The 16,906-nt window shown below is 37.2% G+C and overlaps 1 protein-coding gene across 14 annotated transcripts in view; it reads right to left on the bottom strand.

The window, feature by feature from the left end:
• Positions 1-16,906, bottom strand: part of Mycbp2 (MYC binding protein 2) — a 222,594-nt gene that overhangs the window by 41,180 nt on the left and 164,508 nt on the right. For 8 of the 14 annotated variants that reach the window (XM_076930602.1, XM_076930603.1, XM_076930609.1 and 5 more), the window contains 4 exons: positions 16,223-16,345; positions 13,298-13,477; positions 5,814-5,915; positions 147-1,790 (listed from right to left, as the gene is read on the bottom strand). In XM_076930602.1, the coding sequence (XP_076786717.1) occupies positions 147-1,790; positions 5,814-5,915; positions 13,298-13,477; positions 16,223-16,345 (2,049 nt within the window). The remainder of the gene's footprint in view (positions 1-146; positions 1,791-5,813; positions 5,916-13,297; positions 13,478-16,222; positions 16,346-16,906) is intronic. The other 6 variants (XM_076930610.1, XM_076930613.1, XM_076930614.1 and 3 more) reach the window with 4 other exon arrangements.

Here is a 16,906-nt window from a genome sequence, read left to right as displayed (position 1 = left end):
AACTATTCATGGTGGTCAACAACATAAGATTCTATTTATTTGGGCAACTGTTTTCCTATACTTTGCTATAATTCAGAGGACAGTTCACAAGAATGTGATGTAGCTGATCAGGACTAAAGTATGTATGTATACCTCAAAAGGCTTACCTGGGTGAGCCTGCCTCATGTGGTACGTCACTGGGTATGGGTGGGACTCTCCACACAGCTCACAGATGGTGTCTTTTTCTGGCCCTCCTACTGCCAGCTGGGCCATTTCACCAAACAAATTGCCCCTTGGCCGAATTTCTGTCTTTTCTTTTTTCTTTTTTTCCTTTTTTGTTTTTTTATTCTCTTTTTCACATTCTTTCTTTTTAAGGACTGCACAGGAACCAGGACTTGGAAAAATCATATTCTGGGAAGCAGCTTTGATTGTAGCCAAAGAGATATCTTCCCAGAAAGCCACTAAATGTTGTAATGTTAAGGGAAGTGGAGACTTAGACTTCATTGTGTGATGCATGGACATTTCAAAGGTGGCTTCTGATTTTCCGTCCTCACATTTCTCATGGAGAGGTGGCTCCTTAAGCATAGACAAGACCTTATTTTTGTTGATACTACCCATCTTGGATATATCTGGTCCATGAGGTGCAATGTTAAACATATTTAGAGCAGATGATATTTCCAAAGAATGCCTATTTTTTAACTTGATTTCCTTTTCCTCTGTGGGTGGCTGGCTATTCAAACTACTTCTTATAGGAGCATGTTCTTTGGAAAGTTCAGGATTAAATTTCAGGAAGGAAGAGCAAGCCATTGCATCATGTACTATGCCTTCATGCCACAGAAAAGAGGCAAAGACGGCTCTGGCACACTCAGCTACAGATGGGGACATGGCTTGCTTGGCTGGCTCTAAAGATTTGGCTCCATCTCCTTTGAAAAGAAAGTTAGACTTTTCTTTTTTGGGCCTGGTGTGCCTATTAGCACATTTTCGACTTATTTTGGGTGATGCTCTCATTTCCTGCTCATCTTTTAGTGGCGCTTTTCCTATGCTGAAGTGCACTTTATTTGACCCTTCATCCACACTCTTAAAATCCCCGCTTTCATCACAGGTGCTATCTGTGACACTATTTGTTTTTAAAGTACTTGAAGTACAGACTTCAACTACCTCACTATGGAGGTTTTCCTGTACCACATGGGGAGAAGGGGCTCTGTTTTCAGACCCTGGGGACTCTTTAGGATCCTTTGGTACTGGTTTTGGTTTTGGTGATGTGGATCGGCCCCTTAATGGTTCTGTGAGGGGCATTTTCTTCTTACGGAGGGTATCTGGATCAAGTGTATATGAGTCTGACTTGGAACGTTCCCGAGGTGGGTCAAGTTTTGTCTTAGCAGGAGCTGTGCTTTTCTGAGGTAGATTTTTATCCTGCGGTGAGGAGGAGCGTGGAGAGCTTGCACCAGATGGGCTAGACCTGGGAGTCGGCAGAGTCTTGGGCTTAGGAGAGGATGACCTAGAGCCTGGTCCTGGGGATTCAGCCCTGAAGCTAGAAGACATCCTCCCATCAGACTTCAGTGTCTGCAAAGTGTTATGGTTAGGGGACAGTGACCTACTATGGGAGTCTGACCTCAACTTTGCAGCATCAGATTTTAACATGAGGGATTCACTAGCAGATAAGCCATCTGTCCCCCGTGGTTTCTTTTGGTCAGCTGTAGTTCGGCTCACACGCCCCTCGGGTTTAACTGATCTGCTGTGTTTAGGGGGCAGCTCTGACTTTCCTGGTGTAGAGACTGGTCTTGAAGATGTTGACATCGTTCCTCTGTCACCTGCACAAGCCATTTCACAGTGAACTTGTTAATAAAATATAATGTAAAGATAATTTAAATACTAAACACTAAAATAGAAAAACTACAAAATTTGCATTACTTATCATATATACAAAAACATGTTAAGGATAAAATAAAAATATTTCCCATAAAATTTCTACACTAGCATTACACACGATACTACAATATATGCTTATAGATGCAAAACAGATTGAATAAAAAGTATGTATTCACCCAGATGAACTATTAGTGATACATAACCACATACATATACATATATTGATACATAAACCACAGCCCTTGTGTGACTAATTAGATTTAAATTCAGCAAGAGACTAGAAAGAGAATAACTACTTTAAAAATTAAATTTTGAAAAATATATCCTCCATACAAAACAATCAAGTTAAGATATTCAGGAGAGTGAATACTTAAGGTAACAGCATAGGTCTTGTTGAACAAAGAAACTCAATTTATAGAATTACTGTATTCAGTTGTAAAAAATAATACAATTAGGTTAGTGAAGAGCTCCATACAGGAGACATCTTAGTGTAATGTCTTGATTACAATGACATAATAAAGTATGGAAATCCTAAAGCTGTTCTGTTCTGTTTTAGCATGTAAGCCAGTCATGCTCTCTGTTATATGAAAACAGTTTTCATCTTAAGATCTCAATAGCTTAGCTGATAGAATTTGGAGCTAAAGGCCTCTACATATAAAAGAAACCATAGGATCTTCATCATGAGCACTACAAGTATGAACTGGGCTCTTCGTGCCTAGTGAATAACAGAAACAATCATCACCATCACCCAAAAACCCAAAACCTCTTTCTAGGGCAAATCCCTAGAAAACTCTACACAGATAGCATTTGGTTTGGGTTCCCCAGCCTTCCCTTAATTTCTCTATCCTGCATATTAAGCTTTCTTTGAAGCAATACAGTCAGGCCTTTTCTCTAGCTAGTGGTTCAGCTTAACATTACTTTTCCTCCTTAAACAATTACAAAATCACTCTTGCTTATAGTGCAAAGACTGTTCTAGAAGGAGAGCAATCTGATCCAAGTGACTAAAGTGTTATGAAAAAGCAAAAACAGCTAGATACAATGCTATGTGTTTAGAAAAGAGGTCTTAGGAAATGGAATTCGCTACTGGTAATAAATGCAGCTTCTTCTCCCAAAAAAGAGGTGGGAGTACGTGCAGGTGCTGCAGAGAAGTGTTCTGATTTGCATGTGTATGAAGTCACACTGTAGTCATCTGTATGTCAGAGCAATAACTGTTACAGATTTGTCTTCTTTCTGGGAAATAATCCAGTTCCAGTTACCTTTCAATGATACAGTGCTAAGATCTTGGAATACAGTATTTGTTTAACCAGTTTGTTGGAAGAACAATATATACTCAATTTCCTTCCTTCCTTCCCTCCTTCCTTCCTTCCTTCTTTTCTTTCTTTCTTTTCCAACAGATTCTCTGAGAATCCACTTCACTTGCAACATTCCAATATGTAGCAAAGAATTATAGTTTTTTGAAAGAATAAAATTATTTTGAACATTATCTATTTCTACTCCACCATAAATTTTCTTCTTTATTAAACATTCAAGTTGGCCTTGCGCCTGCTTGTGCTCCCCCCACCCTCGTTTTGCTATTAAGTCCTTATATGCTCATTTTTTTAATGTTCTCAAAATACATTTTGTGATTAAAATACACTTGTAAAAAGAAATCATAAAAATTGCATGTATCAATGCTAATAACTAGGAGAACAAAGATTACTGGAAGTAACTGACAAACAAGTACTCCCAAATTGTCCCCAGGGGGTCTAAGTTGCTGTTTCGTTTACCTTACTGACCTAGTACTAGTATAAAGCAAAATTAATAAACAAATGCATTATATTTGGTAGAATTAGCATCAGCCTAGCCCTAGCTACTAATTTTAAGCTTGCTACATTTGGGTTACTAGGGCTTTTGTGGCTGTTGCTGTTTTCAGGAAAGAGATGAAAGGTTTTAAATCACCTTTTAACACACTAATTTTAGGAGCTGCACAATACACAGTGAGGAGTCAAGATAACTAAGTAAGACATTTTGTATTTAGAATCCTTTCAAAATTAATTTTTAACTGAATTTTCTAATTCATAGAAAATAGCCGTGTAGATTTAGGATTCCTACTTAATCAGAAGAGGTCTGGCAAGATTGCCAACAGCTGCTCCAGGTTGTGTCCTAAGGACTGACTGACATGGTATGGAGAATACACTTATCCTAGGAGCATGTGAATCCACAGTGCTGAGATTTGTCTACAGTGTACAAACCCACTGTGACTGGTTAAATAATAGAATCCGTGAAGTATTGGGAACATCATTTGTCCCCTATGTGCACATGTATGCACCGAGAGGGCTAGAAACCATGACTCTAGCAGAGGTGAGATTCTCTTGAGTTCTATAAGTGAAAACAGTTAAATAACTGTTGGAATTCAAGTGCATAAGTAATGATGGAGAATTTCTTCCCAAGATGTAGTTATCAAATCAAACTAAATCCTTTAAAAACATTTGTCTTCAAAATGTTTATAAAAATTTAAGAGAATTTTAAGAGCCATAAACCTCTATGTTAATTTTTGTTTATGGTTTTCATGTGGCTTTCAAAGAATTTTACAGCACGTATTAAGCGTTACTAAAAATTATCATGTTGATGTTCCAAAATAACAAAAAAATATGAACAAATACTTCATTAAAATTATGAGACCATACAAACATTCACATGCAGAAATTAATTTGGTTTCATAATTATGTTTATAATATGTAAACTTAAGTAGTAGGAAAGAAATTTTAACCTCTATGGAATCCTTATGAAAAATGAGCTAAAAACTTTGTATAGTCATCTAAATTAAATGTTACTGAACATGTTAATAGGAAGGATTCATTAATTAAATCACTAATATTTTTATTAGTCAAATTATAATCAGGTCACGATACCATGCTAGAATATAATACAAGTAATATTTTATTATAAAATGATATGTCATAATATGTGGCATATTATTTGGTTACATGACCTGATATTCGAAATAATATATCATATATGAATCTGATTTGTAATCCTATTTATTGTATTTTATATTTACTATTTATATGTTCCTTTATTTCTTAAAGTTTTTGTTTTATACTTCTCTCTGTCTCTCTGTCTCTGTCTCTGTCTCTCTCTCTCTTTGTCGGTGTATATGTGCGTGCACACGCGCGCATGTGTGTGTGTGTGTGTGTGTGTGTGTGTGTTTAGATGTCAGAGGTAATCTGGGGGAGTTTGTTCTCTCTTTCTATCATGTAGGTTACAGGTACTGAACACAGGTTGCCACCCTTGGCAGCAATTGTCCTTACCTTACCTTTAATTAAACATTACTTTATGGCAAAAATATTTGAGTAAGTATTTGCAGTACTCTAAAAGACCAAGTGCATACTTTTAAATATCTTGAAACTATGCCTGTTAATCATTTAGCATTTCTAAATTTAAAAATTTTAAATTAGGTCACTATAAAATACTATAAGAAAGATTCATCATAGAAAAGGGTAGTGTATGTGCACACATGTGCCTGTATTATTTCTTAATAATCAAGTTTTTAAAAAGCTCTTAATTTTCAAAATATTTCTATAACAGTTAGAATGGTAGACTGCTTAGTCAGGCTACGTGCAGCACCACAAGTTTTCGATCCAGCTTGTACATGAGAAACTGCATTTATTCAAGTTTTATGATTCACATACATCATCTTGTGGCGATACTTTTCATACTCCTAAGACCTTACAAAGCTTTAAAGACTAACAAGAATAGTATCTGAACCTGAGGTATGATAAAGCTACATAACAGGATAAATTATAATATGATATAATATAAATGGATACATCAGAAATAATTTTAAACATGCCATTCTAAATAAAATGATAAAACTTAATTTAACAACTGTAATGGAATGGGCAGGACAGTGGTGGAATGAACGTCTCAAGCTCCTCCTCCTTCACTAAGAATGGCCCGTATGCTCACAATGCACGCATACCCACCCTGCAGTTTGTGAGACAGAGATGAGAGAGCAGAGGCAGGCCCAGCTACACCCAAATGTTTGTAAATGCGCTCACGAGAAGCAAGGTTGCGAGATGGAGAGTCTACAGTGGAAAACATTGGCAAAGAAGCAGCACAGATTCAATGGAAAAAAAGCTTAGAGAACACAAGCAAAAACAAAAGCATTTCAAATGGCATGCAACTCAACACTTACTTAAAACTACTCTAAAAGTTTTCCGAATGTTTATAGTAAAAGTTAAGATTTAAAACAAAGGTCAAATTAACATATTTGAATGAATTATATGTGTAGTATGTCCAAATGTGTTGTTATTACTAAGGCTTATAGATCTGATTGATCAAATTTGAACATTTCTATTTATACTAATATTTCTTTAGTTTGTTAAGTTGCTGTGGTTGCTTACCTGTAAATAAGGTTCTACGTAGAAACAATGATGGCAGAGAAAGGAATGTTACTTGTAGTTTAACTATTGTCTCCTTGTTTATGGAATGGTTTCATTATTATTATTATTATTTCCAAAATGTATATCTTAGAATGGCCCAGTGTTGAAATGTACATTTGTCTACTTTTCTTAAGGCTAACCCCAGTACTTAGTGGCTTTTGTAATAAATCTTTTATCTAAGATATTAAATCCTGTTGGCAAAAAGTCTCATAACATAAATAAAGCACATTTAAAACTCATTGGGACATGTTAGACATTTTAGTTATCTTTCATCCAGTAATAGAAACTTTAAAGCAGAATAAGCTAAAAAATGCTGAATTTCCACCACTGTGCATTTCAACAATGGCAATTAAAATTAATCAGTAGCTCTGAAATAAATGTTGATAATGAGATACCTTTTAAAACATTTTGAAAATAAAAACCTAGGGAGGCAGGAAATGGCTCTGTGGGTAAAGGGCTTGCTACGTAGACACAAGGCCAGTATGTGAACCGCTGGCAGCAACACAAAAGGTGGATGTGGAAAAGTGCACCTTAACCCGAGCTCTGAGATGATGGAGACAGGAGGTTCCCAGGGCCTCAGTGACCAGCAGGCCTAAAGGAGACCGTGAGCTCCAGTTCCAGTCAGAGACCCTGTCCTAAACAAAACCAATAGAGACCATAGAAGACAAAACTCAGGAAAGACACCTGAACTCTACAATTGGCTGCACATGTATATCTGCACACACACATACACACACACAAACAACACACACAAATACACACACATACCCACACAAATAAGCTACATAGAGCATATATGTCTAGAACAGCATGAGTGATATTTTTGACTGATTTATTCTTATAGATGATTTAAAACATGCATGACATACAAATTAAAAAAAAGTCAATGAACAATATTGAGTATTATATATCAGCAATCATCCTGGAGCCGAAAATACAATGATGAAAAAGAAGTCCTCACTCTTATGGCATTTGTATTGTGAGAAGGCTGAGACAGAATGAAAAGATAAGGCAGGCTACCAAAGACATGGACATTGTTAGCATGTGACACTGATAGCACTCCAGCACTGCTTAAGACCATGGGGCAAAAGCATGCACACTCGCGGGGAGGATATAAAACAGAAGAGCCAATGAGCGAAGATACTCAACGGTAAATAAACAGGATTCTAGGAGTGTAAAGTACAAGGCTGTCGAAGCTCACACAGTCAGAAAATGTCCTAGGGCTCGGACGGAAAGCTCACATCATGGGTTCAATCAAAAATGGGAGGATGACAGAGACAGTGTGATAAACGCACCATAAACTAAAGCTTTATACTTTATTTTTGAATGTTTTCTTTTTGCATAAGTCTATGAAAATCAGAAGGAGCTGCAAGGGGAATCTTATGTATTTCAATCTTAGCTGCAGTTTGTAGCGACTGTGGACAAGGTTGGGAGGATGATGTGTTTGATGTTTTTCTCTTCTTCAAGACCTAAGCTAGAGATGGGAAGATGGCTCAGTGTTAGAGAGCCTGTCTGGCAGCCGCACGAGCCTACCTAGGTTCAGCTGCAGTGTTGAGAGGAACCATCAGCAATGAGACAAACAGCAGAGCGGCAGCTGCTGCACGGGGCCAGTGGGTCTCCTTCCTGGCAGGCTTGCTACAGTCTGAAGGAACCAGGCTTATCAGGAAGATGGGTGGGGCGAGAACGCCAAAGAATGTCACTCATCCATAGAGTATGAGGAACTTATAGCATACTTGTAAGACAAATGTCATAAATGTGAGGACAAACGCCTCATTGTTATGTATCATTCAGAATAAAACATGGTATTTTCTCAGGGTCAGAAAAGCACACTGTTAAATGACTTAAAAAAAAAATGAAGTGTGACTAGGGACATACTGAGACTGTTCACAAAAGAAAATGTTAATGGGGAAAAAAACACGTTACAAAGATTAAAAAGGCACTTTTTAAAATAAATTAAATTCTACAGGTGAGACCAATCATTTAATTCATTTCTACAACATGAATTATTTTTTGGACATTAAATACTTCACTAAAGATAGAAATAGTAAAAATGATGAATGAACAACCTGGCTTCTCTGCAGTGCCTACCCGTGAAGCTCCTGTGCCTGTCCCACATGGAGGGCCCCCTCAAACACTGTGCTGCTGTGTGGGTCACTAGTTCTTCATGCCAGCCCTGTATCACATCCACTCTCATGTAAAACTCACCCTAAAACATCATCTCTGTACTAGCATGTCTTTTGTTTCTTTGTATCAAATCTCCAGTATCAGATTCTGTCTGTCACAAAACTAAACTTTAAATTTAATATCTGTGTACTAAAAATAAGTAAACAGAAAAATGTTCAAATTTTAATAAGTAAAGCATTCTAAAAACCTGTGGTTTGGGTATGAATGTATGATTTCTGGACCATTCCTGACACCATACTCAAAGAATCAGGGCATCTATTGCCCTCTTGTGGCAAATACATAAAACTGCAGGTTCTCAGAAGTGAAAAAATGGCCTAAGTTATTACTTAAAGTAAGTCAACAATTAAGCAATGAATGAAAGTGTTAAATCTCCCTGTCAGAACTACGTACATAACCCATTAGAGAGCTATGACAGAAGAATGGCTCTTCATGGATTCTGACAGAAAATCTTCAAGTGTTATAACAATGGTACAAGTGTGTGAGATAAAATCCAGGTTGAGCACTTATTTAGAAAAGGATAAATGTATTATTAAATTCACTTTTGCACTCTATTTTTAGATTTCCTATTATGTGCTAGCATCAAGCTGTGACACTTTATTTGTCTGTTGATTCTGTCTAGTTAACTGAAAACCTGAGTTACAACAGTTAGGAAATAGGTTTTTCCTTTTATTCTAATGTAATACATAAAAAGTAAAATGATAAAAAGGAGTCAATTTGTCTAAATAGAACTTTAGAAATGTTCCATGAATAGACTGTGTAGTATTTATGAAGACAAGGGTGAAGATAAAGCATGAAATCTGTTGTCAATAACAACGGGCTGATGCTACCACTACCACTTTACTATGCAACCTTCTAGAGAAAACCGTTTAGTCGCTCTCCATGTGTGTTTTACTAGTAAATCCGAGAGTATGATTTCAGATAGGGATGCATAAACTGCTGAAATACATAGTGGTTACTGCATAGTGCTGCTCTCAATATAGGTGAGACTGGTGAATACTGTCATTGAAATAATATTTTACTTTATTAACATAAAACTATAAGACAATCCTCGCTTGATATTGAGAACAAGAAATTTTGGTTTAAAAACAACATAGTATATAACAAGATAAAATATAGTGTGGTGCATGGCAAAAAAGCCCTGGTCTTAATAAATACTTTTTACACTAACTTTTCTAATATCACATGAAAAATAAGAATAAAATTATTTTCAAATATAAAGACTATATTTTAGTCCCATATTTCCTTAACATTATCGTAAAAGACTTCTGCTTTCTGGAATTGGAAGCCAGAATTTAGTGACATTCTGCTGAAGCTGTGTGGATTGGAAACTGACCTAAGAACCTCCTACTGTGGGTGCAAACCTCCTACTGTGGGTGCACAAGAGAGCACTGGCTCAGAATCCATCCACCACCTACCTAGGCCAAAGTTCAAATTTGCTGTAAGGTGGTGGTAAAGAACTGCTGGTACCTGAAAAATTCATGGTGTCTTTGTTTTTAATCGTTAAGTATCCCATTGGGCAGATGTACCACATTGTTTTTTTATCCACTCTCCAGTTGAGGGACATCTAGGTTGTTTCCAGTTTCTGGCTACTACGAATAAAGGTGCTATGAACATAGTGGATCAAGTGTCCTTGTGATATGGTGGAGCATCTTTTGGTATATGCCCAGGAGTGGTAGAGCTGGGTGTGGAGGAAGAACTATTCCCAACTTTCTGAGAAACCACTAAACTGATTTCCATAGTAGTTGTATAAGTTTGCACTCCCATCAGCCATGGAGGAGTGTTGCCCTTGCTCCACATCCTCCCCAACATGCACTATCTCTTGAGATTTGGGTCTTAGCCATTCTGATGGGAGTAAGATGGAACTTCAGAGTTGCTTTGAGTTACATTTCCCTGATGACTAAGGACTCTGAACATTTAAGAGCATCACAGCCATCCTCTGTTGAGAATTCTCAGTTTATCTCTCTACCCCACAAGATACCATGAATTTTGCAGGCAAATGGATGGAACTTGAGAATATCATCCTGAGTAAGATATCCCAGTCCCAAAAGGACATGCACGGTATGTACTCACTTTTAAGTGGATATTAACCTTAAAATACTGGATACCCATGATACACTTCACAGACCCAAAGACGTAAAGAAGAAGGAAGGCACAACAAGCAAAGATGCTTGACTCACTTAGAAGGGGGAACAAAACAGTCATAAGAGGCAGATGGAGGGAGGGAACTGGGGAAGGGAAAATGGGGGATTGGAGGGCTCAGGATCAGGTGTGGGAAATGACAGGAGAGATGGCTGGATGGCCATGAAAATGAATGGAAATCTGCAACTGAAGAGGTGGGGGCATCTCCAGGGTGACAGAGACCTGGGATAAGGGAGGCACCCAAGAATCAATGGGGGTGACTTTAGCTGTGACTCACAACATTGGGGATACGGAACCTGAAGAGGACACCTCCTATAGCCAAGTAGGAACTCCAGTGGAGCTATAAGGACAACAACACACCCACAAAACTTTCAACCCCAAATTTATCTTGTCTACAAGAAATGCAGGCATGAGTGAGGGAGCAGAGATGAGGGAATGGCCAAGCATTAACTGGCCCAACCTGAGACCCATCCCATGGGTGAGCACGCATCCCATACTTGTATTACTACTAATGATACTGTTATGCTTTGCAGACAGAGTGTGTTGTCCTCTGAGGGACTCCACCCAGCAGCTGGCTCAGACAGATACAGACACCCACACCAAGTGGATGGAGCTTGTAGACTCTTAAGGAAGAATTGGAGGATTAAGGGCCCCGAGGGGGATTGAACACTACAGGAAGACCAACTGAGTCAACTAACTAGGAGTCTGAACCACCAACCAAAGAACATACAGAAGCTGGACCTAGGCCTCCCACACTTAAGTAGCAGATGTGCAGTTCAGTTTTCATGTGGTTCCCGAATAACAGGAACAGGAGCTATCCTGTGTATGGGACATGTTCTCTTCTAGCTGGGCTGCCTTGTCTGACCTCACTGGGAGGGAAGCTCCTACCCTAGCATAGACTTGAAGCACCAGGAAGGAGGACTGCCCAGGGGGGTCCCCACCCACTCAGAGGAGAAGGAGAGGGGAAATTAGGGAAGATTGTGGGAGGAGGTGACTGGGTGGGGGGGCAGTGAGCAGAATGAGTGTATAAGTAAAAAAAAATTAAAAAAAGAATTGGTGGTCCCAATTACATATATACTGTGCATGAAATTATACTGGTATAAAAACATTTGCAACTATAGCATAGCTAGATATATCAAATTTACTATAGTTTTTCTTCATGGGGAGACTACAGGGTCTTACACAGAAAAGGCAAGTGCTTTATCATAAACAAACACTCATCCCTAGCCCCACATATGGGATCATTATTAGGCAAATTTATCTTACTACAATCAAATTTGAATGAATTTAAATTTCTCTAATAAGAATTTTTTATCTGACTATATTGTTTTTCCCCTTTAGAACAAACGTTCTGTGACCAGAGTACATCTAATCGAAAAAGAAAATCTGTTGCTTCATAAAATTAATAAAATTAAATTAAGAAGTCAAGACTAAGTCTTCACTTTTCTTTCATTCTTCAAAATACTGCTTATCATAGACAGGAAAAATAAGTATCTCACACTAGTCTGTTTCTTCAGAGAATAGACATGTTAATATTCTCTTCAGAGAACAGACATGTCAATAATGTAGACAGTGACAGCAATTGCATGTCCAAGCACTTGTGTTAAACTTGCTTGTTATAGATAAACCCATGAAGGGTCACATTCTTGTATAGTCTTTAATTTATGTTGCTAACACTACAACAATGCATAATGTAATTTTTGCCTAGAATCTCTAGTATTCTCTTAAGTAACCCTAACAACAGTTAGCAACGTCTTGTAACAAAGTAACTGTAAATGCAGTGTAAGTGACGGGGTCATGGCAGAGGACCATATAATGGGTCCATCAACTGAGGTGCACACAACAGTTGAATTCCAGGCATCTCCTCAAACAAACAAACAAACAAACCAAACCAAAAGAGTTGGAAAGTGAGGCTTCCACAGACATAATACTCAGTCAGTGTGTATAATCGGACAACAGAACTGGAATGCCAAAAGAACCTATTGTCAGATAGCAGTTTACTTCTGAGGAATGGCTCAGGAGGCTCTTAAGAGAAATGAACACTCTGTTAAGTGTGATTTGTTTGAGTTTATGTTCTGAACCAGTGTAGGTCATTGTTATGGTTAAGTAATGGGTAGAGGTGCCCTAGACTTTAAAACTGGAATCACATGACCAAGATAAGGCATGAGGGACAAAAGACAAAGGTGGTGAGGAGACAACAACTTAAAGAAACCATGGAACTTCCAACTGTTACACAGTTCATGGATATCAAGTTCATGTAGAACAAACAAACCAGTACCTCCCTTTTCTACCTAACTCCCATAGTGAAACAGGTTTATTCTTTTTGGGCTTGTACCAAATAACAAAAATTCAGTAAAACAATGAAAGTTATCACTATAACTAATGCTTACTAAAACCATGTGTATTAAAAAATGAAATAAAAATGTCTTTCTTAACATGTTTTGTAGTATGAATTGAGTAGAATTAAAATAGAACAATGGTCAGATTTAGTAACTCTACTTAATTTAAAAATATTTAATTAAAACAAATGTCTTAGCTGCAGAACATCTTAGCTCTGAACAGTTTAAATACTTCAAAAAAATGGGTGGGATAACATGTACTTAAGTAAAAGCAGTCAGTTGAGGTCATGGCTAAGCGGCTGCCCAGTGACTAGAGACGAGCTTCAGAAAGGCTTGAGGAGGCAGGAAGGCTGACAGACTTACTCTGAAGCTGGCGCTGCTGGAAGGAAAGGGGCTGTCCGAACACAAATGGGCTGTGGACTAGGGAAGAGGGAGGTTTTGCAGCTTGATCAAAGATGGAAGGAGCTGGGAGATTGGGCCGTGACTGAATAGAATTCAATATGGCACTCAGTTGATCACCTGCAGTGGGCAAAACAGTCAAAACTGCAACTTGTTACTTATAACATCCAAAATGGCAAAGTAAATGGTGCTTTTACAACAGTCAAGTCAATTAACAGTAAATGAGGCTATGCCAACTCAGAAGAGGGGAAGCCGGGACCACTGTCCTCACATTTGGGATCTGCTCTACGTGCTAGCTGGTTTGAGGTTTTCAATGGGCATACTCCACCAGTCTTATATGGTCGTCAACAGAAGCAAATCTAACTAAAATTCATACATAACTTTTTCTATTATTTACGACAGAATAAAGGATCTGTGAGGAATATATATAAGTTTATTAACACTGTGCTGAGAGAAAAAGTGAGACAGAGAGGAATGCAGATCTTAGGTATGGTAGAAGGTGCTTATCCCATGGTGCTTAATAAGAACTAATGCCATCCTCCCTCATCTGCAGAGTGTTTCATGTAGAAAATATGCACGATCTAACTTCATTTTCTTAAAATGTATAGTCAGTGGAGGGAAAGTATATCTTCAACTCTACAACACAACTACATCACACCCATAAGTCAACACTCTTCTAAAAATGATTTCTGCTAAGGAAACTGTATTTTTGCAAAAGCAGGAATTCTTTTTGCTAAATTCTGTAACTCCTATAATTCAAAAAAAAAAAAAAAAGAATGAGTTACCTAATTTGATCAGTATTTTTCCTTACAATTAAATATGAAGGATATTAATAAACTACCTTAAGGACAGAAATAATGTAATTAGATGAAAAACTGTATTTGTGACAACATACATTTCATGTCTTTACATGATGCTGAGGGAGGAAAGACTTCAGTCAGGTCGATGAAGAAACTGACAGCACATTCCCAGTTATGTTTACTAAATTAAGTAAAGAATCTCAAGCTGCCAAGTGGTACAGATTTATATGGAATTATGCATTTAAAATACATAGGTACTGAGTTTTTTTATTTTTTAAAAAAATACTTCAGATTCCAGAAAATATTTTAGTTTATAAAGAATTGTTTGAATTGTTCTAAATCAAAATACTTTTGTAAGCAATTTCTTAATCTTGTGCAGTAAAGAAGTCAACAGAAAATAAATATTAAGCTAAATATTAGCCGCATTTTATCAAATTTAACCTTTGTAATATTTTCTCAGTATATATAATATATATATGCATGTTATTTTAAAACAATATTTACAAAAGCACTTTAAAAGTACTTTTTATTTCTATTCAATAAATGCTTATAGCAACACTTATATTTCTTTGTTTTCTTTTTTCTTTTTCTTTTTTTTTTTTTTTTTCCGAGACAGGGTTTCTCTGTGTAGTTCTGGCTGTCCTGGAACTCACTCTGTAGACCAGGCTGGCTTCGAACTCAGAAATCCACCTGCCTCTGCCTCCCAAGTGCTGGGATTAAAGGCGTGCAGCACTTATATTTCTTAAAAGGTGACTTTATTTTTACATTGCTTGATTGAGTTCCATTTTAAACGCTGACTTATCCTGAGAGCAGTCAGCAGGGTGACAGCGACAGGCTCACAGGAAAAACACTCATTGGACTAAACACAGATTTGGACACATTGTTCCTCAGGATCAGTGGCAGTAAGTTAAAAAAGTGAAGCTCTCATTTAAGAGTTGACAATAATAGAGAAAGCAGAACATTAAGAGACCCAGCCAGCACCTTCTCTGTAAGTGAACAGAGATCAGAGTGAATGGAAGTTGTACAAGCCTGGGAAGGTGACTCAGCTAAGACAGGAAAGGAAAACCTGTGGATATTAGTGAAGCTAATTAGAAATGTGACTTTAGCATACATCAATGCAATTTTGTTTTTCATTATTAATTTTTATCTGCAAGATAATTGCATTATCTGCAAGTCAGATAAATGCAATTTTTTAAAACCAGCGTTTGTTTGTTTTGGAGATAGGGTCTTGATATATATGTAACCTAGTCTGATCTCAAGTCAACTATATAGCATAGGGTGGCCTTCTGTCTCCCTCTGGTGCCGAACTTACTGGACTAAGACATTCTACCTGGCTTAAATAAACTTTAAAAGTCAAACTACTTCCTTGGCAACCCTCCTCCCCCATTCCTCAGTGGTTTGCTGCCTTCTCACAATATTGCAAAGTTTCAAAGTATCAAGGTTAGGTGTATTAAAAAGAATATATCTGAATTTATCCATAAAGGTAATTTTGAACAAATTTCAGGAGTAAATTATCCCAGAAGAAATCTTTAGACTCTTCATGATGTTGACCTGTTCATTAATGCATAAACAGCTGTATACATTTTATACTAAAATACTTTAGTAATTTCAGTTTTACAACTTTCTAGTTCATTATTCATACTGTGTTCAAATGGAATATTTCATATAACTGTAATCTAACTAACAGAGATTTCAAACCACATATAACTCAGAAAGCCCATATCCAATGGTCCTAGGAGTCTACTTTAATGGACTGTCTAGACAATTCTCTGTTGCTCATCTGCACTACTCTCCGAACAACAGGTCATGTTAACAGATGTTTAACTAGATGCAGTGATTTAGGTCTTTAGAGGACAAGTTCAGAATGAGGACCTTGAAAACAGAAGCATTATGAATAAGAAATCCAGGAAACTTAGGCAGATATTGATATGGTACAATATGGTGAAAAAGAACACCTGTTAAGCACTTTGAGTCTTAGTCTAGTATGAACACATTTTAATGACAATATGTGGGAAGGAAAAAAATGAGTAAAAAGTAAGAAAACGTTCCTGCAGTCTCAGAAGGAAGAGACTAACACTGGGAGGCCTACCTTTGTTATTGCCGAGGCCATAGTCGAATCCTTGGGCACTGCAACTTGCCCCTTTACTGAAAGCTTGTACTGAGAAAGGGCTTGGAGGAGGGGTTTGAGAATTCTGATCCACAAGAACTTGTTCTATAATAAAAGTCACAGCTATGAAGTTACATGTTGTCCCTATTCATATATCAGAGAAAATCCTAAGAAAGAGTTTGTCATAGTTTGATTTAAAGTAACCCCTCAGGAAGATCTGAGCTAAATCTGGTGCTCAGTCAGACCAGCTTAACAGGTCAAGGCATATTATAAATTATAGCTTTTGTTAATCAAGTAAACAGGGAAAATACAAAAACTAAATATATGATCTTAAGAGGCCCCCTCTTATTACTAAGTATATTTCAGAAAAAGTAAATCTTATTGCAAACAATTTACCCAAGGGCATTATAAAAGTAAACTGGACACTAAATTAGGAATAAAGACTGTGTGTGTGTGTGTGTGTACATATATACATATATATGAATATATGAATATATATATTCTTGAAAATTCTATTTTACTATCCTAAGTATGCTGTTTTACACTAGCTTGCATTTACATAAGCCTATAAAGAGCTAGTTAGTAAGCATCAGCATTGTTTACAAACTGGGATATAAAGATAGAAGGCCTAGGCCTGTCCACGAGAGACTCAGCATCTTGGTTTAA

The sequence above is a fragment of the Arvicanthis niloticus genome, chromosome 3 (assembly GCF_011762505.2).
Source record: "Arvicanthis niloticus isolate mArvNil1 chromosome 3, mArvNil1.pat.X, whole genome shotgun sequence".
Classification (NCBI taxonomy): Eukaryota; Metazoa; Chordata; class Mammalia; order Rodentia; family Muridae; genus Arvicanthis; species Arvicanthis niloticus.
This window is presented reverse-complemented; position numbering and strand designations above follow the sequence as displayed.